This window comes from Gekko japonicus, unplaced genomic scaffold (assembly GCF_001447785.1).
Source record: "Gekko japonicus isolate JY-2015 unplaced genomic scaffold, Gekko_japonicus_V1.1 scaffold1804, whole genome shotgun sequence".
Classification (NCBI taxonomy): domain Eukaryota; kingdom Metazoa; phylum Chordata; class Lepidosauria; order Squamata; family Gekkonidae; genus Gekko; species Gekko japonicus.
Genome location: NW_015177066.1, coordinates 289,246 through 313,063, shown reverse-complemented (window position 1 = coordinate 313,063; position 23,818 = coordinate 289,246). Strand labels below are relative to the sequence as shown.

The following is a 23,818-nucleotide window of genomic DNA, read 5'->3' as shown; positions in this document are numbered from 1 at the left end:
AGCGTTCCATGCGCCTTGGTGTTTAGTCATGCCGGCCACATGACCACGGCAACGTCTTCGGACAGCGCTGGCTCTTCGGCTTTGAAACGGAGATGAGCACCGCAACCCTAGAGTCAGACTCGACTGGCTTTCAAGCAAGGGAACCTTTACCTTATAATATGCAGGGGTCATTTCGTAGAAAAAGAGGTGCAGGAGCTCATTAGCACAACTTATTAGCATAAATTGATTGCATATGCCACACCCCTGCCATCACCGGAAGTGTGTCAGAAGGCAACACCCACCACTCAGGCTCCACTGGACTGTTTTGGATTGCTAGGTATTGGGGGGGGGCGTGCAGATCTGTCCTCACAGAGGAGGGAGAGCTTGTACCTGAATAAAACCTGGTCTTAAAGGTGCCACTGGACTGTTTTGGATTGCTAGCTATGGGGGGGCTCTGCAACTTACTTGGCTGCTTCTTGCTCCTTGTGGCCTGACTGAGGGCTGCTGGGAGCAGGGGGGGCTTGCTGCATGTGCCCACCCCCTGGGCTCTTTACTGCTGGGGCGCCGCACCTGTGCGCTCCCGCAGGAAATGACCCCTGATAATATGTCTCACTACCTGTTTTAGAAGCAGGTAAACATGGTATGCCAGTGATGTCCAATGTGGTGCTTGGGGGTATGGTGGTGTCAGGGGGTATGGTGGTGCCCGCCGTTGGGTTTTCCCGCACTGGTTTGCGTCTTCATCAAAGCATTTTTTCTGCAAAGCTAAAGGGCCTGCCCTGGCTTTCTATCACCTCATGGGAATAAAAGAAATCATGGAGGCATCACCTTTGTGTCTGCAGGGAACACCCAGTCAGAAACAACTGCCTTCAATGGCTTGCAGCCTTCCAGTATTCTTGTGACTGGCCCCAGTCCCCCTCGCAGCCATTTTGTGATAGCCCCATTGTGGCTGCCATTTTGGCGCCCCATTCTCAAACATTCCAAAAGTGCCCACAAGATTAGGGGCCCATGGCAATGTTCCCTCTAAGCTGAGTTTGTGTGAGCTAGCTCACAGTTTTTTTAGCTTCTGGCTCATACATTTTTGTCTTAGCTCAGGAAGGAGGGCTCCAGAGCAAATTAATTTATGCAGTAGCCAAATCATTCACTCTCAACTTTAATGCCAGTAGCTCACAAAGTGGAATTTTTGCTCACAAGACTCCATACCTTAGAGGGAACATTGGCCCATGGTATACTAATCTGCAAGATTAGTGTCCTTCATGGAGTTTGCATGAATTCTCAGTGCACCAGCTTTTTCCTTACTCCAAAGGGGCAGGTTGACTTGCTAGTCGCAAGCTGACCTTCAGCCGTGCAAGCAGACAGTGACCTCCGGTAGTGAGAGTCCTTTAAAAGCTCTTCCTGGTCCTATAAGGAAAGTCCTTTAAAAGCTCTGCCACAACATTGCAGAGGAACGCCCACCACAGTGGCGCTTCAGTGAGATTGGCCTTTATCATTAGGATAACTGCTCACGTTTTTATGCCACTTATATTTGAAACAGAACCGTAAATGGTTTTAATATAAGCTTAGGAATTTTGACATTGTTTATCCCCTTGGAGCTTGGCTGCGTCACATTCATCACATCCAAAACAGCCATGTTTAAGCGGTTGGGAATTCTGACGCTCTCACGGAGGCGGGCAGAGAAAGGTGGAGGAGACTGTAGCCAGACATATGGGGAAGCAAGAGCTGCTGGCCATCTTTCTCTCATCACTGCTTACCCCCCCTCCCCCCAATAATTAGCTGCTGAAGAGGATCAGGAGGAATAAAAGGAGGGAGAGAGGCGGCCAGGGGCTTCCCCCCCCCCCGGTTTGCCTGTAATATAGCTAGGGTTGCCATTCTCCAGGCAGGGCCTGGAGACCTCCCGGAGTCACAACTAATCTCCAGACCCCAGATATCAGTTTCCCCTGGAGGAAATGGTTGCTGCGGAGGGTGGACTCCTGCTGAGGCACATCCCCCATCCTAAATCCTGCTCTCCCCAGGCTCCGTCCCTCAAATCTCCAGGGATTTTCCTAACCCTAAGTATAGCCCTCTTCGGTTTTCTTTTCCTGTCTCCGTTGTGGGAGTGTCAGAACGCTCCTCTGTGGAAGCATGGCTCACACGTAACTACCCTTGATGTGGTGAGTGCCATGTTTAGCCAGGCTCTCATGCTGCAGATGCTTCATTGCGAGCAGTTGTTTATTTTGGAGAAGCAGCAGAAACCTGAGGATTTGGATGCAGTCGACGGGAACAGTTTTGCTTTTCTGGCTGGGAAGAAAACCAGCGTTCAGATTCCAAAGTGAAAGGTATTTGGAGCTTGTAAACAACAAAGCCAGAGCGCTAGGCTGACAAAATGAGGCCTTTATTCCGTTTATTGCATGGTGGCGTCCAAGATTAAAAAACAGAGAACACCACAAAATGTTTGCGGTTTGTAAGCCTTCCTGGCCATTGGCCGAGCAGTTGTGATGTCATAGAATGTTCACAAGTATGCTCAGGGGAAGCTCTTAAGACAGGGCAGCTCTGGAAGAAGCAGTAGGGTAGAGTGGCGTGCCAAACCTCGTGAACACGGGGATTGTTTCAGAGGGTAGCTGTACTGATCTGCAGTAGACAGGCTAGATTTGAGTCCAGTAGCACCTTAGGGACCAATGAGATTTTCAGGGGATAAGCTTCTGACAGTCAAAGCTCACTTCATCAGATGTGGTATATCAGGAAGGGGAGCTTTGACTCTCAAAATCTTATACCCTGAAAATGTCGTTGGTCTCTAAGGTGCTACTGGACTCAAATCTAACCTCAAACCTGGAGTTTAGGGCCAGGGGTTGTACCCGTATCCAGTGCTCCCTCTAAGCTGTGGAGTCCTGTGAGTAAAAATCCTACTTTGTGAGCTACCGGCGTTAAAGTTGTGAGCAAGCGATTTGGCTGCTGCATCAATGAGTTTGCTCTGGAGCTCTCCTTCCCGAGCTAAGACAAAAATGTGTGAGCCGGAGGCTGAAAAACTGTGAGCTGGCTCACAGTAACTCAGCTTAGAGGGAACACTGTGCCGTATCCCCCACCCCCCCTTCCAATTGTGTTAGTAGGAGTTTTGGGTGTGTAAAGTGCCGTAAAGTTGCAGCTGACTTACGGCAATGAGCGACGAACAGAGGTAGCTTGCTGTTGCCTGCCTCTGTGAAGCGACTCCGGTAGTCTCCTATCCAGGGGTCATTTCCTGCAGGAGTGCACAGGAGCGGAGCTCCGGCAGTAAAGAGCCCAGGGGGCGGGCACATGCAACAAGCCCGCCCCCTGCTCCCAGCAGCCCTGGGCCACAAGGAGCAAGAAGCAGCCAAGTAAGTTGCAGAGCCCCCCCATAGATAGCAATCCAAAACAGTCCAGTGGCACCTTTCAGACCAAGTTTAATTCGGGTACAAGCTCTCCGTCCTCTGTGAGGGCAGATCTGTGTGCTCCCCCCCCCCAATAGCTAGCAATCCAAAACAGTCCAGTGGAGCCTGAGTGGTGGGTGTTTCCTTCTGACACACTTCCAGTGATGGCAGGGGGTGTGGCATATGCAAATATGTTATGCTAATGAGTTATGCCAATGAGTTATGCTAATGAGTTATGCTAATGCGCTCCTGCACCTATTTTTCTATGAAATGACCCCTGCTCCTATCCAAATGCTAACCAAGGCCAACTCTACTTAGCTCCTGAGATCTGATGGGATTGGGCTAGCCTGGGCAGTCCAGGTGAGGGCAGTTTGGGTTGGGTAAACCGTAGGGGAGAAAACATTAAAAGCCCCCTCCCTGTACCTCTTTGCCAATCAAATTCGAAGCCCCTACACCTAATCTAGAGAGGGTTTTTTAAATTAAAAAAGGCGGAAGGTCCAGTTGCAGAGCTCCTGCCCCATGTGTGGTTTGGCCGTTAGTCTTATCATGGGTGGGCTCTCGCAACATGTTGTTTCAGGTCCTGACCCTGGTCCGCTCTTTATTTATTTGTGTGCGCGCGCCTGTGAACCTGGAAGGCACAGTGACTTCTGGCGACCCCTGTGGGGGGCCGGGACGTTTCAGAGAGGTGGCTTGATATGGCCCGCCTCTGCGTCCCGAGCTCTGGTATTCCTCGGAGGTCTCCCATCCACGTACTTGCCAGGGTCGGCCCTGCTTAGCTTCCAAGATCTGACAAGATCGGACTCGCCTGGGCTACCCAGGTCAGGGCAGCAATGGTCTGCTCTCGTGGGCCATTCACTGTTAGCTGCCTGCCGAGCTTGGCAGCCCATCTGTGTCCGGAACTCTGAGTATTGCCAGCCTTGCCCCTAGCTGCTTGGCAGTGGCTCCTCCGCATGGTCCTGTTGAAACAGGACAGTGTGCAAGTCAGAAGCTCTTCTCCCAGGTGTGCTCCCCCCCACACACATACACAAGATGGGATGTGTGGCTTTATTGCAGCCCACTCATTGCCCCAAGCTGGGTTTCGCTACCCGAATTTCTCTGCATTTCTAGCAGAGGTCTCAGAGAAAAGCGACAGGAAATTCCCAGTCCCGCCCCTCAATGGCACTTCCTTCAATTCAGCTTGCTGTAATGTTCTCCTTGCTTGTTCCGCTTGGCGTGTTTCACTGCCCCTGCTTCTGCATTCAAGTAGCCACTTTCAGATCCTCCTCGCCAGCTTCCCTTACTTATCCTCCTCGCCAGCTTCCCTTACTGATCATGCCTTTGTTTAGACCTTGCTTTAAGACCCTGAGATTGTCTCAACTCCACCCTCCGGCCACCTTTGAGATATGAGGGTAGGGGGGAAAGCATAAAAATGTGGGCGGGGGGTGGAACGGTTTTCCCCCACCGTTTTTCTCTAAGGACTTTAAGAAAGTTTTCTTTTGTTGGAAAACTCCTGAGAGATATTCTGTCTTTTAGAATGAGTTGAAACGCTTTTTAAGGCAAGGATCTTCACATTAAAAATATATAGCACGAAAAGGTCTGATGAATTTTTTAGTTTTTCCAATGGAAAAATTGGACAATTTGGGGTAGCGCTGGGGAGAAAAAAACCTCCTCTGAAATATTTTCTCTTTTGATAAAAGAAGCTTTTGTCCTCTGAAACATTTCATTCATCACAGATGTACAGCATGAAAACAGTTGGAGGACTTTCTCAGTTTTTCCAGTGGAAAAATTAGGAGATTTTGAGAAACAATGAAAAAAACCACACCCTCTTAACCTGTAGATATATACAATACTTTCAAGATTCTTTAGTTTAAACGTAAATAATTCTGGCAACAATCAGTATGCTATAATGAGTTTAATGGTAACACTCTATTAAACAATTCAGTGTTATAAAGTTTAACTTTAATATCCAAACATGCTGGCAGTCCTACTGCTTGTGACTCAATGAGAGAGTTTCTGTCCAAGTACATTTTCTTTTGTTTACTATGGAATTTGTTTTGTACCTTCAACTTTTATTTTTTCCTGCCTGTCAGATGGCAAGAATCAAAGATACACGTGTTATGGTAGCACAGGATGTAGCAGTCTGTAACTCTTTCTCAAGTATTGGGTATTTGCAATTTTTCTGATGGAAAATGGTGATATTTATACCTTTAAATTCCATGAATATGCCAGGTAGTACAACTTTATATGTTGATTAGGTTACAGTGCATGTCATGTTGTTGGTATTTTTGGCCACTGTGTGACAGAGTGTTGAACTGGATGGGCCATTGGCCTGATCCAACATTGGCTTCTCTTAGGTTCTTATGTTCTTAAATCAATAAAAGAAGTTTTAGTTTGATAGGAAAGTATTGCATATATTTCAATCCGCCCCCCAAATTCCCATTTTTTTCAGGGGACGGTTCCGTGGTTTCAAAATTTCAGGAAATGTTACATCTTTGGAGCCGCCAGACTGGCTTTGGTCCTGACCTAAATTTCTCATTAGGATCCTGAGTATGAAATTTCTTCTAAGTTTGAATAGCAAAATGGATATGCACGACCATCAGTAATACAAACGTGTTTTCAGTGGATAGTGTTTTCCCGCAATTCAGATGTAGGTAACAGAGAATGATAGGGCCTCCACTCTGTTGTTGATTGTTTGGAGGATCCTGGTCATTAAAACGAGCATGTGTTTATGGAGCGATGTTTCAGGATGATGTACAGGCGCCATATAGCTCAGCGGTGTCCATGAGCAGACAGGTTTGGTCCTTGACATTTCCATTTTAAAAGATAATAGGCCTGGAAAAGAAGAAGGTTTGCCTTTGGAACACCATGTACTGGATTCGGTGGCCCAGTTCTCTGACTTGTTATAAGATGCCTCTTTATAAATTTGTACAGCTGATGATCGAAAAGCCATTTCCACAGTTCTCAAATGCTCTCAAATATGTTTGAGGTGCCCCTGCTTTACCTTAGTGCTTATTTAGGCAATTCAATGTTTCATTTTCATGATATTGGAAACGGGCACATAAAAGTTGCTGACTTCTGGGGTGGCGTCTCCATCTCTTAGTTTTGCCGCGGTCCGTCTTTCAGTCTCGCTTTCTTTTTACAGGCGCACCTACGTGGGCAGCATGCCTGGGCGAATAATCAATGGCTTGAAGACTGTCGGGGTGAACAATCCCGTATTCCTGCTCGATGAGGTCGACAAGCTCGGGAAGAGCCTGCAGGGAGACCCGGCAGCGGCACTGCTGGAGGTAAGGCAGGGCACCAGCTGCTTCCCGGTCGCCTACGACGCGTCTTTCCGAATCATCGCTCTTGTTCTGGGCTTTGGGGGATTGTCCGATCAAAAGACTGGATTTTGGAGGCGGAGGTGATATTGAATGAAACAGAAGGAGTCCGGTTGCCGCCAATGCTTCTGCGTGGTGTTTGTCAGTAAACAGTCAGGAGGTTTATTGCACAGGAGATGGGGTGCGCAATGTTATGGTCCACCAGTACAGCCCCTCAGCTCAGATTTGGGTGGCTCAACAGGTACCGTGGGTCCCCATTCTCCCGATCGGCCGCAGCTCCAGACAGGCCAGCCGGGTGCGTCAGGGCAGCTCAGCACTAAAGAAGCGACTTCGTAAGAGACAAGCGACAGCTCTTGGGCGAGTTACCAGAGAGACTCCTGACTGGGATGGTTCCCAAACTCTAAGAAGAACTCCAACTTTCGCAAGCATTGGGAGCTTAGAGTGGGCGGGTAGCTGATTGATGAGGGTATGCTCTGGGCCGGACCAGATGTGCTTTTTTCAAGGAGTTGGGTCTGGGTTCTTCAGGCCCTATTCCGTTTCCCTGCAGCCACACAGCAGCTGTGGGGGTTGTCTGTTAAAAAATAAAAGACCCTGTTCAGCCTCAGAATGCCGCTGCGGGAGGAGGAAGGGAACCCATCTCCTTCCCCTGCCCCTAGCCGTTTTCTGCACCGAAATGGCACTGGGTGTCGTTTCGATGCAGAAAACGCCTGGCTCAAACGCCAAAGCTCAAACGCCTGGCTCAAACGCCAAAGCTCAAACGGTCTCTCTCTCTCTTTTTAACGGACATTCCCCACAATTACCGCGTGGCTGTGAGAAACCCGGACTTAACTCTTTAAAAAAGAAAAATCCAGGTGGACAGATCCAGGTGGGCAGCTGTGTTGTTCTGAAGCGGCAGAATAAAGTTTGCGTCCAGGGGCGCCTTTTAAGACCAACCAAGTATTATTCAAAGTGTAAACTTTTGTGTGCAGAGCCGAAGTGTGCTTTGCACATGAAAGTTTGCACTTTGACTAAAACTTGGTTGGTCTTTTAAAAAAGTGTTTGTCTGTGAGAGGCAGGGGCGGCAGGGAAGGAAGGAGATTTCTCTTCCGACCCAGATGAAGCATCTCTCTCTGATCCCATATCCTGTTTCCAGAAGTGGCCGGCAGGATGCCCCCCGAGTGCTCCCAATCAAGGGCATAATGACAACATCCATATAAACCAGGGGTGTCGAACTCATTTGTTATGAGGGCCGGATCTGACATAAGTGAGACCTTGTTGGGCCGGGCCGTGTGTCATAAAATGTAATGCCAGGTAGCGGAGATATGAACTTTATAGAGAAACACAAAGGGGCTTTTTGAAAACTTAACATAAAAACATGCTTAAAACATGAGCACTCTTGCAATATTTTGTTTATTTAACAGTGTCTGATAACTGACACCTCTTGCTCTGAATTATTGCATCAAAGTGCCTGTGCTGTTGCAATCCTGAGTGTGCTGTTCAGGTGTGTATCTGTATGCTGCAAACCTACGATGACGCAGGAGCAGCAGAACTGGAAGAAGAAGCAGAAGACAGCCAGTTCCACTGCGGGCCTGAGAGAAGCCCTCCGGGGGCCTGATCCAGCCCCCGGGCCACATGTTTGACACCCCTGATATAAACTATCATATCTTGGCATCTGACAAAGGGAACTTTGACTCTCACAAACTCATACCCTCCCGCAATGTGCTGGACTCTTAGGTGCTACTGGACGTCTATTATATCTCGTCAGTACTCCAAAAGATGCATTGGCTGCCCGTTTGTTTCCAGGCACAATTCAGGGTTGGCCTGTTAAACCCTTAGAAGTGTGGGACCAAAGGCCACCTGCTTCCCTATGGACCTGCCTCCCTAATAGGCTCTTCTGAATCCCTGCTCCAGGTGTTGCCTTCTTTTGGGGTCAGGCTGGTGACTACCCTTTCTGGGCACACAGACACCTTATTACCATATTAACTTTCAGGCACCAGGTTTCTGTTTTCCGGATTTGGAAGCTTCAGACAGTTCACCACTGCAGTCGCCGCTGTTGCATTATTTCAGTTTTGGGACGGCAACTTTTGGCTGTTTCTGCTGTTACGTCTGCTTTTGAGCAATTGTTGTTGTTGTTGTCGTCGTTTTACTCTGAAACTGGCATTAGTTGTTTGCATTTCGGGAGTGTTGACCGCCTGAATGTCTGAAGACGGTTTAACACCCAGAATCTGTGGCAACCCTGGCCTAGCTCACATTGTGTCTGCTTTATTGTGTGAGAAACGAAGGAAGGTCATTTATGCATTATTCAGGTGAGCTGTCCCGAGCCCTTTGAGATGAATGAAAGAAGGATATGAATGTTCATGTATTTACGTCATTTATATCCCCACTTTCTCCCCAGTGAACACCCAAAGCGGCTTCCATCATTCTGTTCTCTGCCATTTTCTGCTCACAACAACCCTGTGAGGTAGGTTATGCTGAGAGGGTGTGGCAGGCCCACGGTCACCCAGGTGGCTTCCAAGGCAGAGCAGGAATTCGAACATGGGTCTCCCGGATCCTAGTCCAGCACTCTAACCACTACACCACAGAGGTTCTCATATTTAAATATTTAAATCCATTAGTAAGTCGGCTCATTTGGCCATGGATTTAGAAAAATGACCAGTTAAAGTGATACTGGAGATGCTTCCAGGCATAATGAGGATAACAGCTGAATTTGTGTTATAGATATAATCAGGGCTTTTTTTGTAGAAAAAGCCAAGCAGGGACTCATTAGCATAACTGGCCACACCCAGCAGCAGAAACGTATTATCTTATTAGGCCACACCCCTGACAGCACAGGTCATTAGCATATGAGGCCACACCCCCGTGTCACCAGAAGTGTGCTCACCCAGCCACACCCACCTTTTGCTTCTTATTCTGTTTACCTTGTTTGTTGTCAAAACCCAGGGCCTTTTTTTGTGGCAGGGACTCCTTTGCATGTTAGGCCACACACCCCTAATGTAGCCAATCCTAATGAGTTTCTGCTGTTGAGTGTGACCTATTATGCCAATGAGTTCCTGCTGGGCGTGGCCAACTCGGGAGCCAGCCGGAACTCCGTTCCTGTGCGTTCCTGCCCAAAAATAGCCCTGGCTTTAATGAAAACCAAACAAAACCAACCTGACCTGGATAGCCCAAGGCAAGCCCGATCTCATCAGATCTCGGAAGCTAAGCAGGGCCGACCCTTGCAAGTGCTTGGAAGGGAGACCTCCAAGGAATACCAGGGCTGGGATGCAGAGGCAGGCAATAGCAAGCGACCTCTCTGAAACATCCAAGCCCCACTAGGCGTCACCAGAATTCAACCATGACTTCCACACACACGCACACACACAAAAAAAACCCCTGATATGGCTCAGACAGCTGCTGGAACTTAGTCCGATTTACCAAGGGGCTGACGCTCTCTCACCAGAATTCAACCATGACTTCCACACACACGCACACACACACAAAAAAACCCCGATATGAGAGGGCTCAGACAGCTGCTGGACCTTAGTCTGATTTACCAAGGGGCTGACGCTTTCTCGGAAAAACTGCGATTTTATTTATGTCTCACAACCAGAGGAAGGAAGTGGGGGTGGGGGAGAAAAGTCCCAGTATGCTGGCAGCGTGGTGTATACTTTGTACGGGCGACTGCTCTGCAAAGGAATGCATCTCCTTGCAGTCTCTCAGAGTCCCGTGACTGTCCTTTTATGATAAAGTCTTGTTTTTAGCGGAGCTCGAGAACAAGAGCAGGCCGGATAATGTAGGGTGATTACTCTGGAAGCCTGTCAGATAGGCTTGCCAATCTGCAGCTGGTGGCTGGAGGTCTCCTGGAATTACAAGTGATCTCCCGGTATAGAGATCAGTTCCCCTGGAGGTCCCTCCCCTCCCCAAACTCTGCCTTCCCCAGGCTCCACCCCAGAAATCTCCAGGGATTTCACAGCCACCCCACTGTCAGAGGAGCTCACGGTGGAAGGAAAAAAAGTTCAGAGTCTGGCCCATGTGGATTTAGACTAAGATCCTTTTTTAAGATTAGGGTGGTTTTTGTGTGTGTCTGGTAGGCATTCTCGGGTTAATTTCTTTCCAGCCTCTTTCCCCGAGCAGGTTGACCTAGGCTCAAGCATTAGTTGTAAGTTCTGTTGAAATATTTCCCACTGGGGAATGAGCTTGTATTCCGGAGCTGGAGAGGAATTTCCCGTTTCCTAGGCGCCGGAGTCCAAAGCGCTTAGAAGCCAGTCCCAGAGACGTTGCCCTTGGGCAGAGCTGAAGAAGTATTTCAGGCTGTTGTGACAAAGCTGGGAAAGGTTCAGGAAATTGACTGGGCGAGACCGGTGGCCCACTTGAAAGGGAATGAACGTTTCCTCCTCCTCCCCCCCCCCCACACACTTTGCAGGGAAAAGGCAGAGTTTTGGGTTTTTTCCTCCCCTTCCAGGATTGGATATCTGGATCGTCCAGATGGTGGACCGAGGTGCATTTGTTGCTTGAGTGGAGCCGAATGTCTTCCTATTTCCAGTGACTGTTTGTCAACAAGGGAACATTTGTTCTATATTTAGATGACCCTTGCTGAAGGTCGGTGTAGACAGAAAAGGATCCAAGTGCTTGCTGGAGAGCATTTTCAGGCTGGGAGATCGAGCAAAAGTGCGCAGGCCAGCCACAGAATGTCTGCAAAGATGGTCTTGCATATTTCAGAAATTGAGCAATAAGCTAGTCGAATAAAGAGAAGCTCCTTTTCTTTAGCCATTGTCTCCCTCCCGGGAGCTTGGGCCACCATGTACAGGTCCACGCTCCCGTCCTCTCTTTTCTCCTCCTGACAGCCCTCTGAGGTAGGTTAGGCTGAAAGAGAACACGGAGTGTTGCTGTCACAAGGTTCTCGGGCAACACACTGAGCTTTATGGGCGACTGTCGGACTTGAACCCAGGTCCCACTGTTCCACATTCAACCGTTGCACTCTGATCAGCCTTTGTTCTAGGCGGAAGAAGGGCAGCCTCGATCTTGGAAAGGGACGTGTTTTATTGAAAGATTTCCTGAATCGGATGGGGTGCCGATTGACTAGCACTGTAATTCTCAAAAAGGCCCTGGGGGAAACAGAAAGGGTAAAAGTGATGGGAGCAAGAGTTTGGGGAGGAGTAAAGCCATCTGTGGCCTTCCTAAAACATTGGAGAACCTCCCCCCCCCCAGTCCTTGGGAACAGATGATCAGTCATGGTCTTAATTGTTGAAACTCAAGTGCCGCTGTACTAATTAAGACTCTCCCTTGATATCCGGAACCACTTTTTTGTGAAACGGGGATAGCAAAAATATATCAGAGCCGTACGGGAGGTTTCAAAATCGGAGCCAGCATCTTCACAATAGACTCCCCTTGAAAATCACTTTGGATCAAAAGTTCATCTCTCTCTCTCTCTCTCCCCCTTCCCCACCCCTTTGGTTTTCAACTTTTTGGAGAAGTTACAGTAATTTGTAAGCTACTTGAGATGGCTTTGTCTCCTTGACAAGTGTTCAGATTCTCTGTGTGAGCATCGATGTGTGTGTGAGAGAGAGAGAGAGGAAGAGGGAGAGGGAGAAAGAGAGATCTCATTTTAATTACCAGCACACTTCTGGGCTGTGATTCAAGCTGCCAAACAAAAGGGACTCTGCTGTTCATGCCATAAGGGGGAAAGGATACATTATCTTGAGAGCCCCGTGCCATTGCCTGGGCTTCACGACACTCCCCGTCACTTGTGTTGTGAGAACTTTTCAGAACGGCGTAACGCTACTAATGTAGGAAGGGAACTCCAGAATAATTCTCGTGTTGGATTCGATGGGGGCCGCATTAGCAGCAGATGTGGGTTGCAGTTTGGCCATGTTTATCAGAAGAAGCAGGAACACCTTGCAGGTGATGCTGCACTCGGGTCACTGGGACGCCTTGGATGATCAGGGTTTGTGTAAAGGGGGAGGGATCCGTTGCGTTTTCGCACGTCTGGGCTTCACTTCAGGCAATCCATCACGGGTAAATTTAGACGCGCCACTGAGTGTGAAAGTCACCCCAGCTCAGAATCCGTTGTCTCGTCTCCTTAGTTCACTGGCAGCCTCTTCCTTTTCCTGGCTTTGTTCAAGCTTTGTTGCCCCTTATGGCCCAAAGCCAAAGGAGAAGTTCTCCTCTGTTGCATAACCAAACTATATCGGGGGGGCTTTAAAATAGGCAGGGTGCACTTTCTGGTAGCGGAAAGGGCCATCCAGTTGCGGCCAAGTTACGGTGACACCCCCCCACCACCACGATGGGGTTTGCAAGGCAGGAGGTGCACAGGGGTGGTTTGCCATGGCCTGCCTCTGCATAGCAACCCTGGGCTTCCTTGGTGGTCTCCCACTTTCTGGTAGCGGAAAGGGCCATCCAGTTGCGGCCAAGTTACGGTGACACCCCCCCACCACCACGATGGGGTTTGCAAGGCAGGAGGTGCACAGGGGTGGTTTGCCATGGCCTGCCTCTGCATAGCAACCCTGGACTTCCTTGGGGGGTCTCCCATCTGAGTACTAACCAGAGACCCACCCTGCTTAGCAGCTGAGACCTGATGAAATCGGGCTGGCCTGGGCCCTCCAGGCCACAGGATGCATATCCTACCCCCTCCCCATACGCTGTTACTAAAAGAAAAGAAAAATCCCACTATGTATAGTGTGGTTGGAGTGTTAGGGTAGGATCTGAGAGACACAGGTTGAGATTCCCACTCGGCCGTGAAGCTTGCTGGGTGGCCTTGGGTATTAGGGATGCCAGCTTCCAGGTGGCACCCGAGGATCCCCCGGAATTATAGCTCATCTCGAGACTACGGAGATCACTTCCCACGGAGAAAGTGGATGCTTTGGAGGGTGGTCTCCATTGGCATCGTACCCCACTGAGGCTCTATCCCTAAATCTCCAGGAGTTTCCCAACCTGGATCTGGCAGCCTTACACACACACACACACACACCCATCCCCCACCAGTGGCCAGAGGAAACCTGGCAACCCTGGTTGCTGTAAGGATAAATTGGGGAAGAGAGAACCAAGTTTGCTGCCCTGAGGTCCTTGGAGAGAGGAGGAGGAGAGATTGGATTTATATCCCGCCTTTCACTACCCAAAGGAGTCTCAGAGCGGCTTACTCCTTTCCCTTCCCCTCCCCACAACAGACACCCTGTGAGGTAGGTGGGGCTGAGAGAGCTCTTCAGAAACTGCTCTTTTTTTCAAGGACAGCTCTTATCAGAACGACAGCTTGCCTTAGGTCATCCAGCCAGGTGCAAGTGGAGGAGTGGGGAATCAAACCCGGTTCTCCCAGATTAGAGTCCACACACTTAACCACTACATCAAACTGGGAGAAAGGATAAAAAATGCATTAGATCTTGTGTCTCTCTCTCCCCCCACCAATGCTCCCTCTAAGCTGTGGAGTCTTGTGAGCAAAAAATTCTACTTTGTGAGCTACTGGCATTACAGTTGTGAGCAGTGTTCCTTCTAAGCTGAGTTCGTGTGAGCTAGCTCACAGTTTTTTAGCCTCCAGCTCACACATTCTTTGTCTTTGCTCAGGAAGGGAGTCTGCAGAGCAAACTAATTTATTGCAGCAGCCGAATCGCTCGCTCACAACTTTAATACCAGTAGCTCACAAAGCAGAACTTTTGTTCACAAGACTCCACAGCTTACAGGGAGCATTGGTTGTGAGTGAGCAAATTGGCTACTGCATGATTTAGTTTGCCCTGTAGCCATCCTTCCTGAGCTAAGTCAAAAATGGGTGAGCCGGAGGCTAAAAAACCGTGAACTAGCTCACGCTAACTCAACTTAGAGGGAACACTGCCCCCCACCCCTTATCCTGGTGACCGTGGCTTTGCTCCAAGGGGAACAGCTAAGCAAGCAGGCGTGATGGAAACCTCTCTTTCCCGCATTAGGAGGCCAGAGCACGATCCGATGCTTAACAGATCAGAACTGGAGTCCTGTCCTTGCAGGGTCACTCAAGACGACACGTTTTTCTTCCTCACAGTTATGCGCAGAATTATATATTTATTTATATTTATTTATACATTCGATTTATATACCGCTCTAACCCCGAAGGGTCTCTGAGCGGTTTACATACAGATTCCAATCTCCAATTTTTCCTATCTAAGGCCACATATTACAAGGGACGGGGCTGCCTACCGGCACCCAGGTGACAGGGCTTGCTGTTCTCGGCTCCTACTTCCAGGCGGTCTTCGGGTGTCGGCGTTTAGTCTCTGGTGTCCTGGAGTAGGTCTTCCAGTTCGGTGGCTTCCTTTGGCGAGCCCGTCTTGGTGCGCGGTTCGTGTCAGCTCCAGCTCCGGCTAACGTCCATTATCTCTTATGGGTTGTTAGGAACATCCGAGGTCTTCAGCACTTTGTGCTTCAAGGGTCCTCCTGGCGTCTCTTGGGTATGGTGAAAACTGAGCTGCATGAGCATCTGATCAGGCTTGCAAATGGGCGGGTCCAAAAGAATGTTGATTTCGGGTGGCTTGAGGAGAGGGCCCAGCAGGGAAAGCGGGCAGTGATTCAGGATTCGAAATCTGTGGGACAGAGGTTAAATGTGTTGGCGGGCAGTGATTCAGGATTCGAAATCTGTGTGGGACAGAGGTTAAATATGTTGGGCTAGGATCTGGGAGACCCCGGTTCGAATCCCCACTCACGTCCTGGAAGCTCACTGGGTGACCTTGGGCCAGTCACACACACTCCGCCTGACCTACACTGTGGTCGGGGTTTTGTGAGAGGAGGAGAGGAGAAAGACGTCGGCTGCTTTGGGTCCCCAATGGGGAGGGCATGAATGAATGTATGAAATAAGGGTTGTGCAACACACTCACAGGAGTCCCGAGATCAGCAAGCATGTGCTGTGGGAAAATGGAACGTTTACAGCTCCAGACATGCTGGAACTCATCTTTACAAGAGCCACCCCGCCTCTGTCAGTGCAGTTTTTGTTGTCATGTTAAGTGCAGAGCTTTCTGTTCCGCGTGCTGCACTTTTTGATTTTTTTTTTTAAACCCTCATCCTTCAAGTCAAAACTTTTAGAGTTCATGCAACAGTGCAGATTCTTTTGTGGAAATGGTTTTCCTTGTTTGTTTGTTTTTTAAAAAATATCTCCATGAGTAATTTTTGAACTTCTGTACCTAGAAGGACCGCACGTCAACTCAGCTTGTTTGCTTCGTCTGATGGAATTCTGCTGCTTCCTCCCCTGCTACATGAGCTGGCATTCTCTTGCTGTTCCAGTGGAGGTTTCTGGCAGCGGTTGAAAAATCCATGCGAGAGGTTTGCAATAAAAGGGGGGAAAGAGCGTTTGCAAGCCTTCAAAATGGAGAGGCTGGTGCCGGGGTAGACCTTTAAGTAGGGTTACCGTATTTTGAAAAGCAAAAAAGCGGACATATTTCCCGACTGACAACTTCTAACAACTGATCACGATGACAGATCTCATTTTAAATACCCCTACTTTAAGCTGTGATGATTGCTACTAACTAGGAATATTGCTAACCTTCCAACACGCAAAAGAAGACATTTTCAAGATGAGCCCAAAAGAGGACGTCTTCTAAAAAGAGGACATCTGGTAACCCTGCTTTCACATTTAATTTCCTGCATTTAACTTAATGTTCTGTGTTCTAACTGGACAGACATGAGCAGCTTTAACTATGGCTTAATTTTTATTTATTTTTTGAGGACCTGCAGCCTGGATTCCTTAAAACCGTTCTGCACATTACAAAGAAGTAGGCCTTCAGCCAAGGTGTTAGAATTTCTGGATTGTACCATTTTGTGTCTGAGGATTGTCCAAGTGGTGCAGTCCTATTTTTCAGCGCTCCCCCTTGTAGAAAGTTCCGTTCTTCTAGTAACATTTGCCTGTTTTTAGCAGAGGAGTCCCAAATTCCGTTGCCTCCACTGTACATGATATGCAGCTCAGCTCTGAGCCACGTCTAGAATCAGGTTTGGCACACGGGAGAGTCCCGATCCGTCGGCCGTCTGATACTCTGACGTTCCTCTGTAGTTTTCCAAGTGACCCCTTGAATTTTGGAGTGTTCCTTGAAACGAGCAGTTGGTGGTGCAGGGCAGAGGTCCTCAGCCTTTTTAAGCCTGCAGGCGCTTTTGGAATTCTGACACAGGGCAGTGGGCACAGCCAAAAAAATGGCTGCTGCACAGGGTGGAGCCAGACACAAAATGGCTGCTGTAGGAGGCGGAGCCAAACACAGAATATCAGGGAGAGAGGCTGTATATAACTCTTAACAGTAGTTCTTCAAAATTCCGAGCAGAGGCCCTGTTTAACAGGATGCCTTTTAATCTGCACAGCCAATCAGAAGCCCTGCTGGGCAGAAGGCCCACCTAGCCCTGGCCACTTTCTAAAAGCACGTGATGGGCACCATGTTGGGGACCCCTGGTGCAGGGGTGTCCGTTTTCATTTGGCCTTAAAGACCAGTCCCATTACTCAAGCGACTGACGGTTTTGCATCCGTTGGGGGTAGAGGAATAAGCAGAGGACAGGCTGCTGGTGTGGGTATTGATGGTACTATCTCATCCAGTCACGGATGGCATATGGCCCTGCCGATACAGCCCCAGCAGGGATCCCTGCTAACAACTACTCAGCTGGAATGGAAGCTAAGGATTGAATGTCAGACTTTTCTCACTGCCCATGGCTAAAACCGCTGGTCGTGTATGCGGCCGCGTACATTTCCACCTCATCCTCAATTTGCACCTGTTTTAAAAGCCTTTTTGTTGCTGTTGTTCAGTCGCACAGTCGAGTCCGGCTCTTTGCGACCCCATGGACCACATCCTGCCAGGCCCTCCGGTCTTCCGCTGTCCTCTGAAGTTTGCTCAATTTCATGTTCGTTGCATCTATGACACTGTCTAACCATCTCATCCTTTGCCGTCCCTGTCTTCTTTGACCGTCAATCTTTCCCAGCATCAGGGTCTTCTCCAGTGAGGGCTCCCTTCTCATGTGGTGGCCAAAGTATTTGAGCTTCAGTTTCATTATCTGGCCTTCCAGGGAACAGTCAGGGTTGATTTCTTTTAGGATTGACTGATTTGATCTTCTTGCAGTCCAAGGGACTCTCAAGATAGTCGAACTCTCGCAGCCATACATGACTAACGCCCGTTAAAAAACCACAGGTGGTTGACATTTTGACTGTGGAGCGAGCCCTTGCCATTCTCCATTCACTCTGGCTTTGCCTACCCTCCTCTTGGGGACCTCGCTCACAAAAAGCAGTAGGAACAGGGCTGTCTCCCAGTTTTTTGGGGGGCCCTGGGCAGTGTTCCCTCTAAGCTGAGTGAATGTGAGCCAGCTCACAGTTTTTTAGCCTCCAGCTCACACATTTTTGCCTTTGCTCAGGAAGGACGGATCCAAAGCAAACTGACCTATGCAGCGGCCAAATCGCTCGCTCGCAACTTTAATGCCAGGAGCTCACAAAGTAGAACTTTTGCTCACAAGACTCCACAGCTTAGAGGGAGCATTGGCCCTGGGCCAGTGGAAAGCATACCTAGCCGTTGAAAACCCTCGGCCCAGATCCAATGAGAGTACCATAAACCAGTGTCAGTCAGTCTGAGAAAGGAGGGCGTTAGGCAGGGATTGCTTGGCTGGGCGGGCGGGTGAGGGACAGGGCAGCCGGCCAACATGCTAGTCTGACAACCCGGCCCTGCCTGCCTGCCTGCCTGCTGCAGTCGCAGCTTCTAACTTTTCCCTCCTGGTGGTGGTGGTGGTGGAAAGCTCAGTCAAGTCACAGCCAACTTACGGCGACCCTGTAGGGTTTTCAAGGCAGGAGGAGAACAGAGGCAGTTTGCTATTGTCTTCCTCTACAGAGTGACCCTGGACTTCCTTGCTGGTCTCCCATCCAAGTACCAACCATGGCTGACCCTGCTTAGCCTCCGAGTTTGGGCTAGCCTGGGCCATCCAGATCAGGGCTTCCCCCCTCTTAATAGTACCTTTATTTTTAAAGGATACATATAAAATGCCCCAGAATTCCTATGCGCAAGTACCCAAACACGCACTGAGTGTGAATTCCCGCCCCCCCCCCATCACCTTGTCTGTTGTTTATTAGGCGATGTCAGCTATGCTGCCATGAAAGTTGGGGAGGTTGGTCTGTGTCTGGGTAATTGCTATTGCTTTCCTTTCAGGTTAATTGCTATTGCATTCCTTTCTGTGCTTTTTCTGCTGTGCGCCGAAACGCTTATCTATACAGATGTGCGGGAGGGTGTTGTAGTGTCTGGGATTTCATTAGGTGCCGTGGGAGAGTGTTCGTTCTCAGCTTCAGCTAACTAACGGTCTCTGAGCCTTAGCCCGTGCACGTGAGGCCGCCTAATTGGCCAGTACTGTGGGGGGGTGCATACGAATACCCTATATCTTATTATGCCCATGGGGCCGCCGCCATTCTTAACAATGCCTATGTTACTGCATCTATAGCTCTGCAATAAAAGTATAACCGTTCCTGAATGCGTGTACTTTGTTGTTGGCTGTGGGTTCTGACAGGCAATAGCTTTTCTGTTAGGAGGTACATATATGGTGCGTTATCACCGCACCTCTTTGCTGTTATGGAAAAGAGCATCTGTGAACTTTCTCTGCTTCCGGTTTTGACTTGTTTCGCTCAGTGCTGTTTCTGCCCCCGGGCAGAATGTGCAAGAACTTTCCCGAGACAGCGGAGTGTTTACGCAACCGCCTTCCAAAAGGCGAGTGTTGACCCGATGCGGAGCAACACACACGGAATGGCTTCCCATAAAACGTTTACAGCAAGAGTGTTTTGAGATCATAATAGCTCCTTCTGGATAAACTGAACTGTGGCGGACATCGACTTGAAGCAGGTCGGATAACCCTGTAAGCACATTCAGCAGAGAAGAGTAGTGATTTTCTGTTTGTCTGGTGCAGGGCGCCATGCGTCTGCGCGACTTTAAAACAACAACAGCAATAAAACACGAGATTCCGAAACCTCTGCGGTAAATTTGAGGGCAGCTCAACTTCTCTGCCACCACCTGCCTCTTCTCTCCCATGTGAGGAGCCAGTCTTTAGAGGAGGAAAGCCTCGTTCTGCCAGGTCCCCAGGAGGAAAGGGAGCTTAGCATGTCTCCTCCACGCAAGCTTGATTTTATGGCAAGGCATAAATGTGCTGGAGGAAACCTTGGGATCGGATAGTTCATTTCAAGTTTACATCAAAGATTCTGCATGTGTCACGGTTTTTCCTCCTATTTTTTTTTTTACTGTTCTGTCGTAGCATTTAGAGCTGTAGCAATGAAAAGGAGGCCATAGAGCCAGTTGCTATAAGTGGACAGTGGTGGATTAGGACCTTGGGTGGGCCGGGTTCGAATTCCCACTTCTACTGTGGAAGCTCACTGGTTGATCTCGGGCCTGTCACAAACTCTCAGCCTGGTGTACTTCATGTGGCTGTTGTGGGGAAAACAGTGGGCAGGAGAACGGCGTTCCAGGCCACCTTGAACTCCAGCAGGGGAGAAAAGCCGGATGTGGATAAATGCCAATGCGTAGATGTATGATACTTTTCTAGCTGCAGATAAACCCCCTTCTTTGGAGGTGTTTAAACAGAGGCTGGATGGCCCGTCTGACAGCAATGCCAATTGTGTGAACTCGGGCAGATCATGAGAAGGGAGGGCAGGAAGGGTTGCCTCAGTGCTTAGTTCTCGTGGCCCTTCCTTACACGCCCAGGGAAATGCTGATTGCCATGTCGGGGTCAGGAAGCAATTTTCCTCCAGGCCAGTTTGGCTGGGGATCCTGGAGGTTTTTTTGTCATCTTCTGGGCATGGAGCAGGGGTCACTGCAGATGTGTGTGTGGGGGGGAGGTATTTGTGAATTTCCTACATTGTGCAGGGGGTTGGACTAAGTGACCCTGGAGGTCCCTTCCAACTCTATGATTCTGTGATTCTATGCGTCTGGCTGTGTTGGTCCATAGCAAAATACCAAAACAAATGTCACGTAATACCTGTTAGTAAGACTAGCCGAAATAACACAAGATGGTGTGCAGGCTTGTGAGTGTACTAGAATCCATCTTTGGGCTTTATACCCAGGTAGAATTTTTCCCCCCCTTGTGCTACTTGCTTTACCCTGATGCCTGAGGACATGGCAGGGGTGAGGAAATCCCATTCCCCCCCCTCCCAGCTGGCTCCTTTCCCCACACAGTCTCCCCTTCTCCCCACTTTGCCCCTGCTCCCCCATTTACTACTCTTACCCCTTGCTGGTCCATGTTTCCTCTCTCCCCACCAGGGGCAGACGGGCCATTTAACATATTCGGCAAATTCCCTGGTGGGCCACCGCTCCGCAGGCGGTCAGGAGTCGGCAGATCTAGTTCCAGCCGCTCCGCTGACACGCCAGGGGCCACTCAGCTCAGACCCTGCATCAGCAATGGTGATCAGTCTCACCCTCCTTCCACACTGCTTTCTGTTTGCAGGAGGAAGCAGTGGGCGAGCTGATGCCCCCATGGTTAACACCAGTGAGCTGCGGGGCCCCTAAAGCAAGGGACTGTCGCACCCAAGAGCTGCACTACTTGGCTTCCTCCAGGCCCATTTTCACTCCCTAGTCCAGACCTGCTGCCCACTGTGGTTTTTTCCCCTTCCCCTCTCATATACCTTGACGGTTTTATTCCCCATGACCTTTGGCTTTCCATCCCATCCTCTTTTCTCCCTTCACCCCAGCCTTTCCCCCCCTCACCTTCCTTATTCCCTACTTTGGCCCCCTACACCTCCCGTTGGAGGCCATGCAACATTGGATGCCATTTTGGGTTGCTGCAGTGTTCCCTCTAAGCTGAGTTAGTGTGAGCTAGCTCACAGTTTTTTCGCCTCTGGCACACAGATTTTTGTCTCAGCTCAGGGAGGAGGGCTCCAGAGCAAACTGATTTTTGCAGTAGCCAAATCGCTTGCTCACAACTTTTATGCCAGTAGCTCACAAGACTCCACAGCTTAGAGGGAACATTGCATGTTATTTTTTCTCTCCAGAAAGTCACTTTTTCCTACTTTGCTTGGGGGTGGTCATCCCCACCCCCTTTTAGAAACTGTTTAGATTTTTTTAGAAAACTGTGCCTTAGCCCTGGGTTTGCTTCCATAAGAACATAAGAGAAGCCATGCTGGATCAGGACAATAGCCCATCGAGTCCAGCACTCTGCGTCGCACAGTGGCCAAAACCCAGGGGCCATCAGGAGGTCCACGGGCAGGTCCAGAACCCCAGAAGCCCTGCCCACTGTCCCCCCCCCCAAGCAGTGTTCCCTCTAAGTTCAGTTAGTGTGGGCTAGCTCACAGTTTTTTAGCCTCCGGCTCAGATTTTTGTCTTAGCTCAGGAAGGATGGCTCCAGAGCAAACTAATTTATGCGGTAACCAAATCGCCTGCTCACAACTTTAATGCCAGTAGCTCACAAAGTAGAATTCTTGCTCACAAGACTCCACAGCTTAGAGGGAACATTGCCCCCAAGCATCAAGACGACAGAGCATCACTGCCCCAGACATAGTGTTCTGGCTGTACCTTGTGGCTAATAGCCACTGATGGGCTTCTGCTCCATATTTTCATGCAGTCCCCTTTTGAAATTGTGCTTGTAGCCGCCACTACTTCCTATGGTGGTGAGCTCCACGTGTTAATTACTCTTTGGGTGAAGAAGTACTTCCCTGGTAAATCTTTTGACCTGTACAGTGAGCCACCTATGGAAATTATCTCTTCATTTTTTATTTTATTTTTTAAATGGTGATTCAAATTTCAAGATTAAAACTCTTCTCTTTGTGTCTTCTGTCTCCCCCCTCTCCCTTCAAGGTCTTGGATCCGGAACAAAACCACAGCTTCACGGATCACTACTTAAACGTCGCCTTCGACTTGTCGCAGGTCCTCTTCATAGCCACAGCCAACACCATGGCGACCATCCCCCCGGCGTTGTTGGACAGGATGGAGATCATTCAAGTTCCAGGTAATAGGTGGACCCCGATCAGTGTTCCCTCTAAGCTGAGTCAGTGTGAGCTAGCTCATAGATTTTTTTAGCCTCCAGCGCACACATTTTTGTCTTAGCTCAGAAGGGATGGCTCCAGAGCAAACTAATCTATGCAGTGGCCAAATCGCTCGCTCACCACTTGAACGCCAGCAGCTCACAAAGTAGAATTTTTGCTCACGGGACTCCACAGCTTAGAGGGAGCATTGGCTCCGATAGACTGGCTGCAGCCGATAAGAAGGTCACGTTTGTGTTAGCGGTATGGCACCGTCTCCTGCAGTGGCCGGATGCCTGCGGGAAGCTGGCAAGCAGGCCACGATGGAGGGTGGTTGATCGTGTGCTTTGCACGTGCAAGATTCTACGTTCAGTCCTTGGCATGTTCCAATTAACGAGGGTCTCAGCAGACCAGGGATCCCCAACCTTTTTGAGCCGGTGGGCACATTTGGAATTCTGACACAGAGTGATGGGTACAACACAGTGTCTGCAGAAAGAGGTGGAGCCAGCCACAAAACGGCTCCCTCAGGAGGTGGAGCCGCATCCATAGAGGGAGTCCAAGTGCAGGGGGAATGGGTGTTTAAACTACACTGGGGGAAAGGGACAAGAGAAAATAAAACAAACACTGTGGTGGCAGTTGCCACTGAAACGATGTTATTTTAATCTGTGTCGCGGATGGAGTCTTCAGCTGCCAATCAGAAGCCCTGCTGGGTAACAGCCCCACCAGCTCCCACCCGCTTTCTAAATACACTTGGTAGGCATCATGATGCCCGTGGGCACCGCGTTGGGGACCCCCGCAGTATATGGCACTAGGTTAGTTTGGCACTGTATAAGGCAGTTTCATGTAACCAATTCAATTAATTGCTTATAACTTCGTTTTTTATGGTTTTATAGTCTTAGATTTTACTCAATTTTATACCATTATTTTGCTCTGGAGCCATCCTTCCTGAGCGAAGACAAAAATGTGTGAGCTGGAGGCTAAAAAACTGTGAGCTAGCTCACACTAACTCAGCTTAGAGGGAACACAGGTCACCCCCCCCACCTTTCTTGGCCCGTGCCTAGGCGCAGGGCCTGGAAGAAGGCCACTGACAACCCCCTCACCTTTCCTGGTCCACGGTGGGAGGTAGAGATGTGAAGGCCCGGAAAAAAACGGAAAAATTCAGGAAAAAAACTTTTTCCCCCTGTTTTTTTCCTGAAGCCTTTTTTGTTTTTTTTCCAAAAAATTGGAAAAGTTGAAAAAAGAAAAGATTTTTTTAAATTATGGAACGTTTTATTTTAACATGATGAATAAAATATTTTAAGACAAGGGGTTCAAATATTTTCCAAATATTTTAA

At 49.2% G+C, this 23,818-nt stretch overlaps 1 protein-coding gene across 1 annotated transcript in view; it reads left to right on the top strand.

The window, feature by feature from the left end:
* Positions 1–23,818, top strand: part of LONP2 (lon peptidase 2, peroxisomal) — a 79,544-nt gene that overhangs the window by 23,462 nt on the left and 32,264 nt on the right. Inside the window, exons 8-9 of the mRNA XM_015428183.1 lie at positions 6,460–6,601; positions 22,321–22,471. Coding sequence (XP_015283669.1) covers positions 6,460–6,601; positions 22,321–22,471 — 293 coding nt within the window. The remainder of the gene's footprint in view (positions 1–6,459; positions 6,602–22,320; positions 22,472–23,818) is intronic.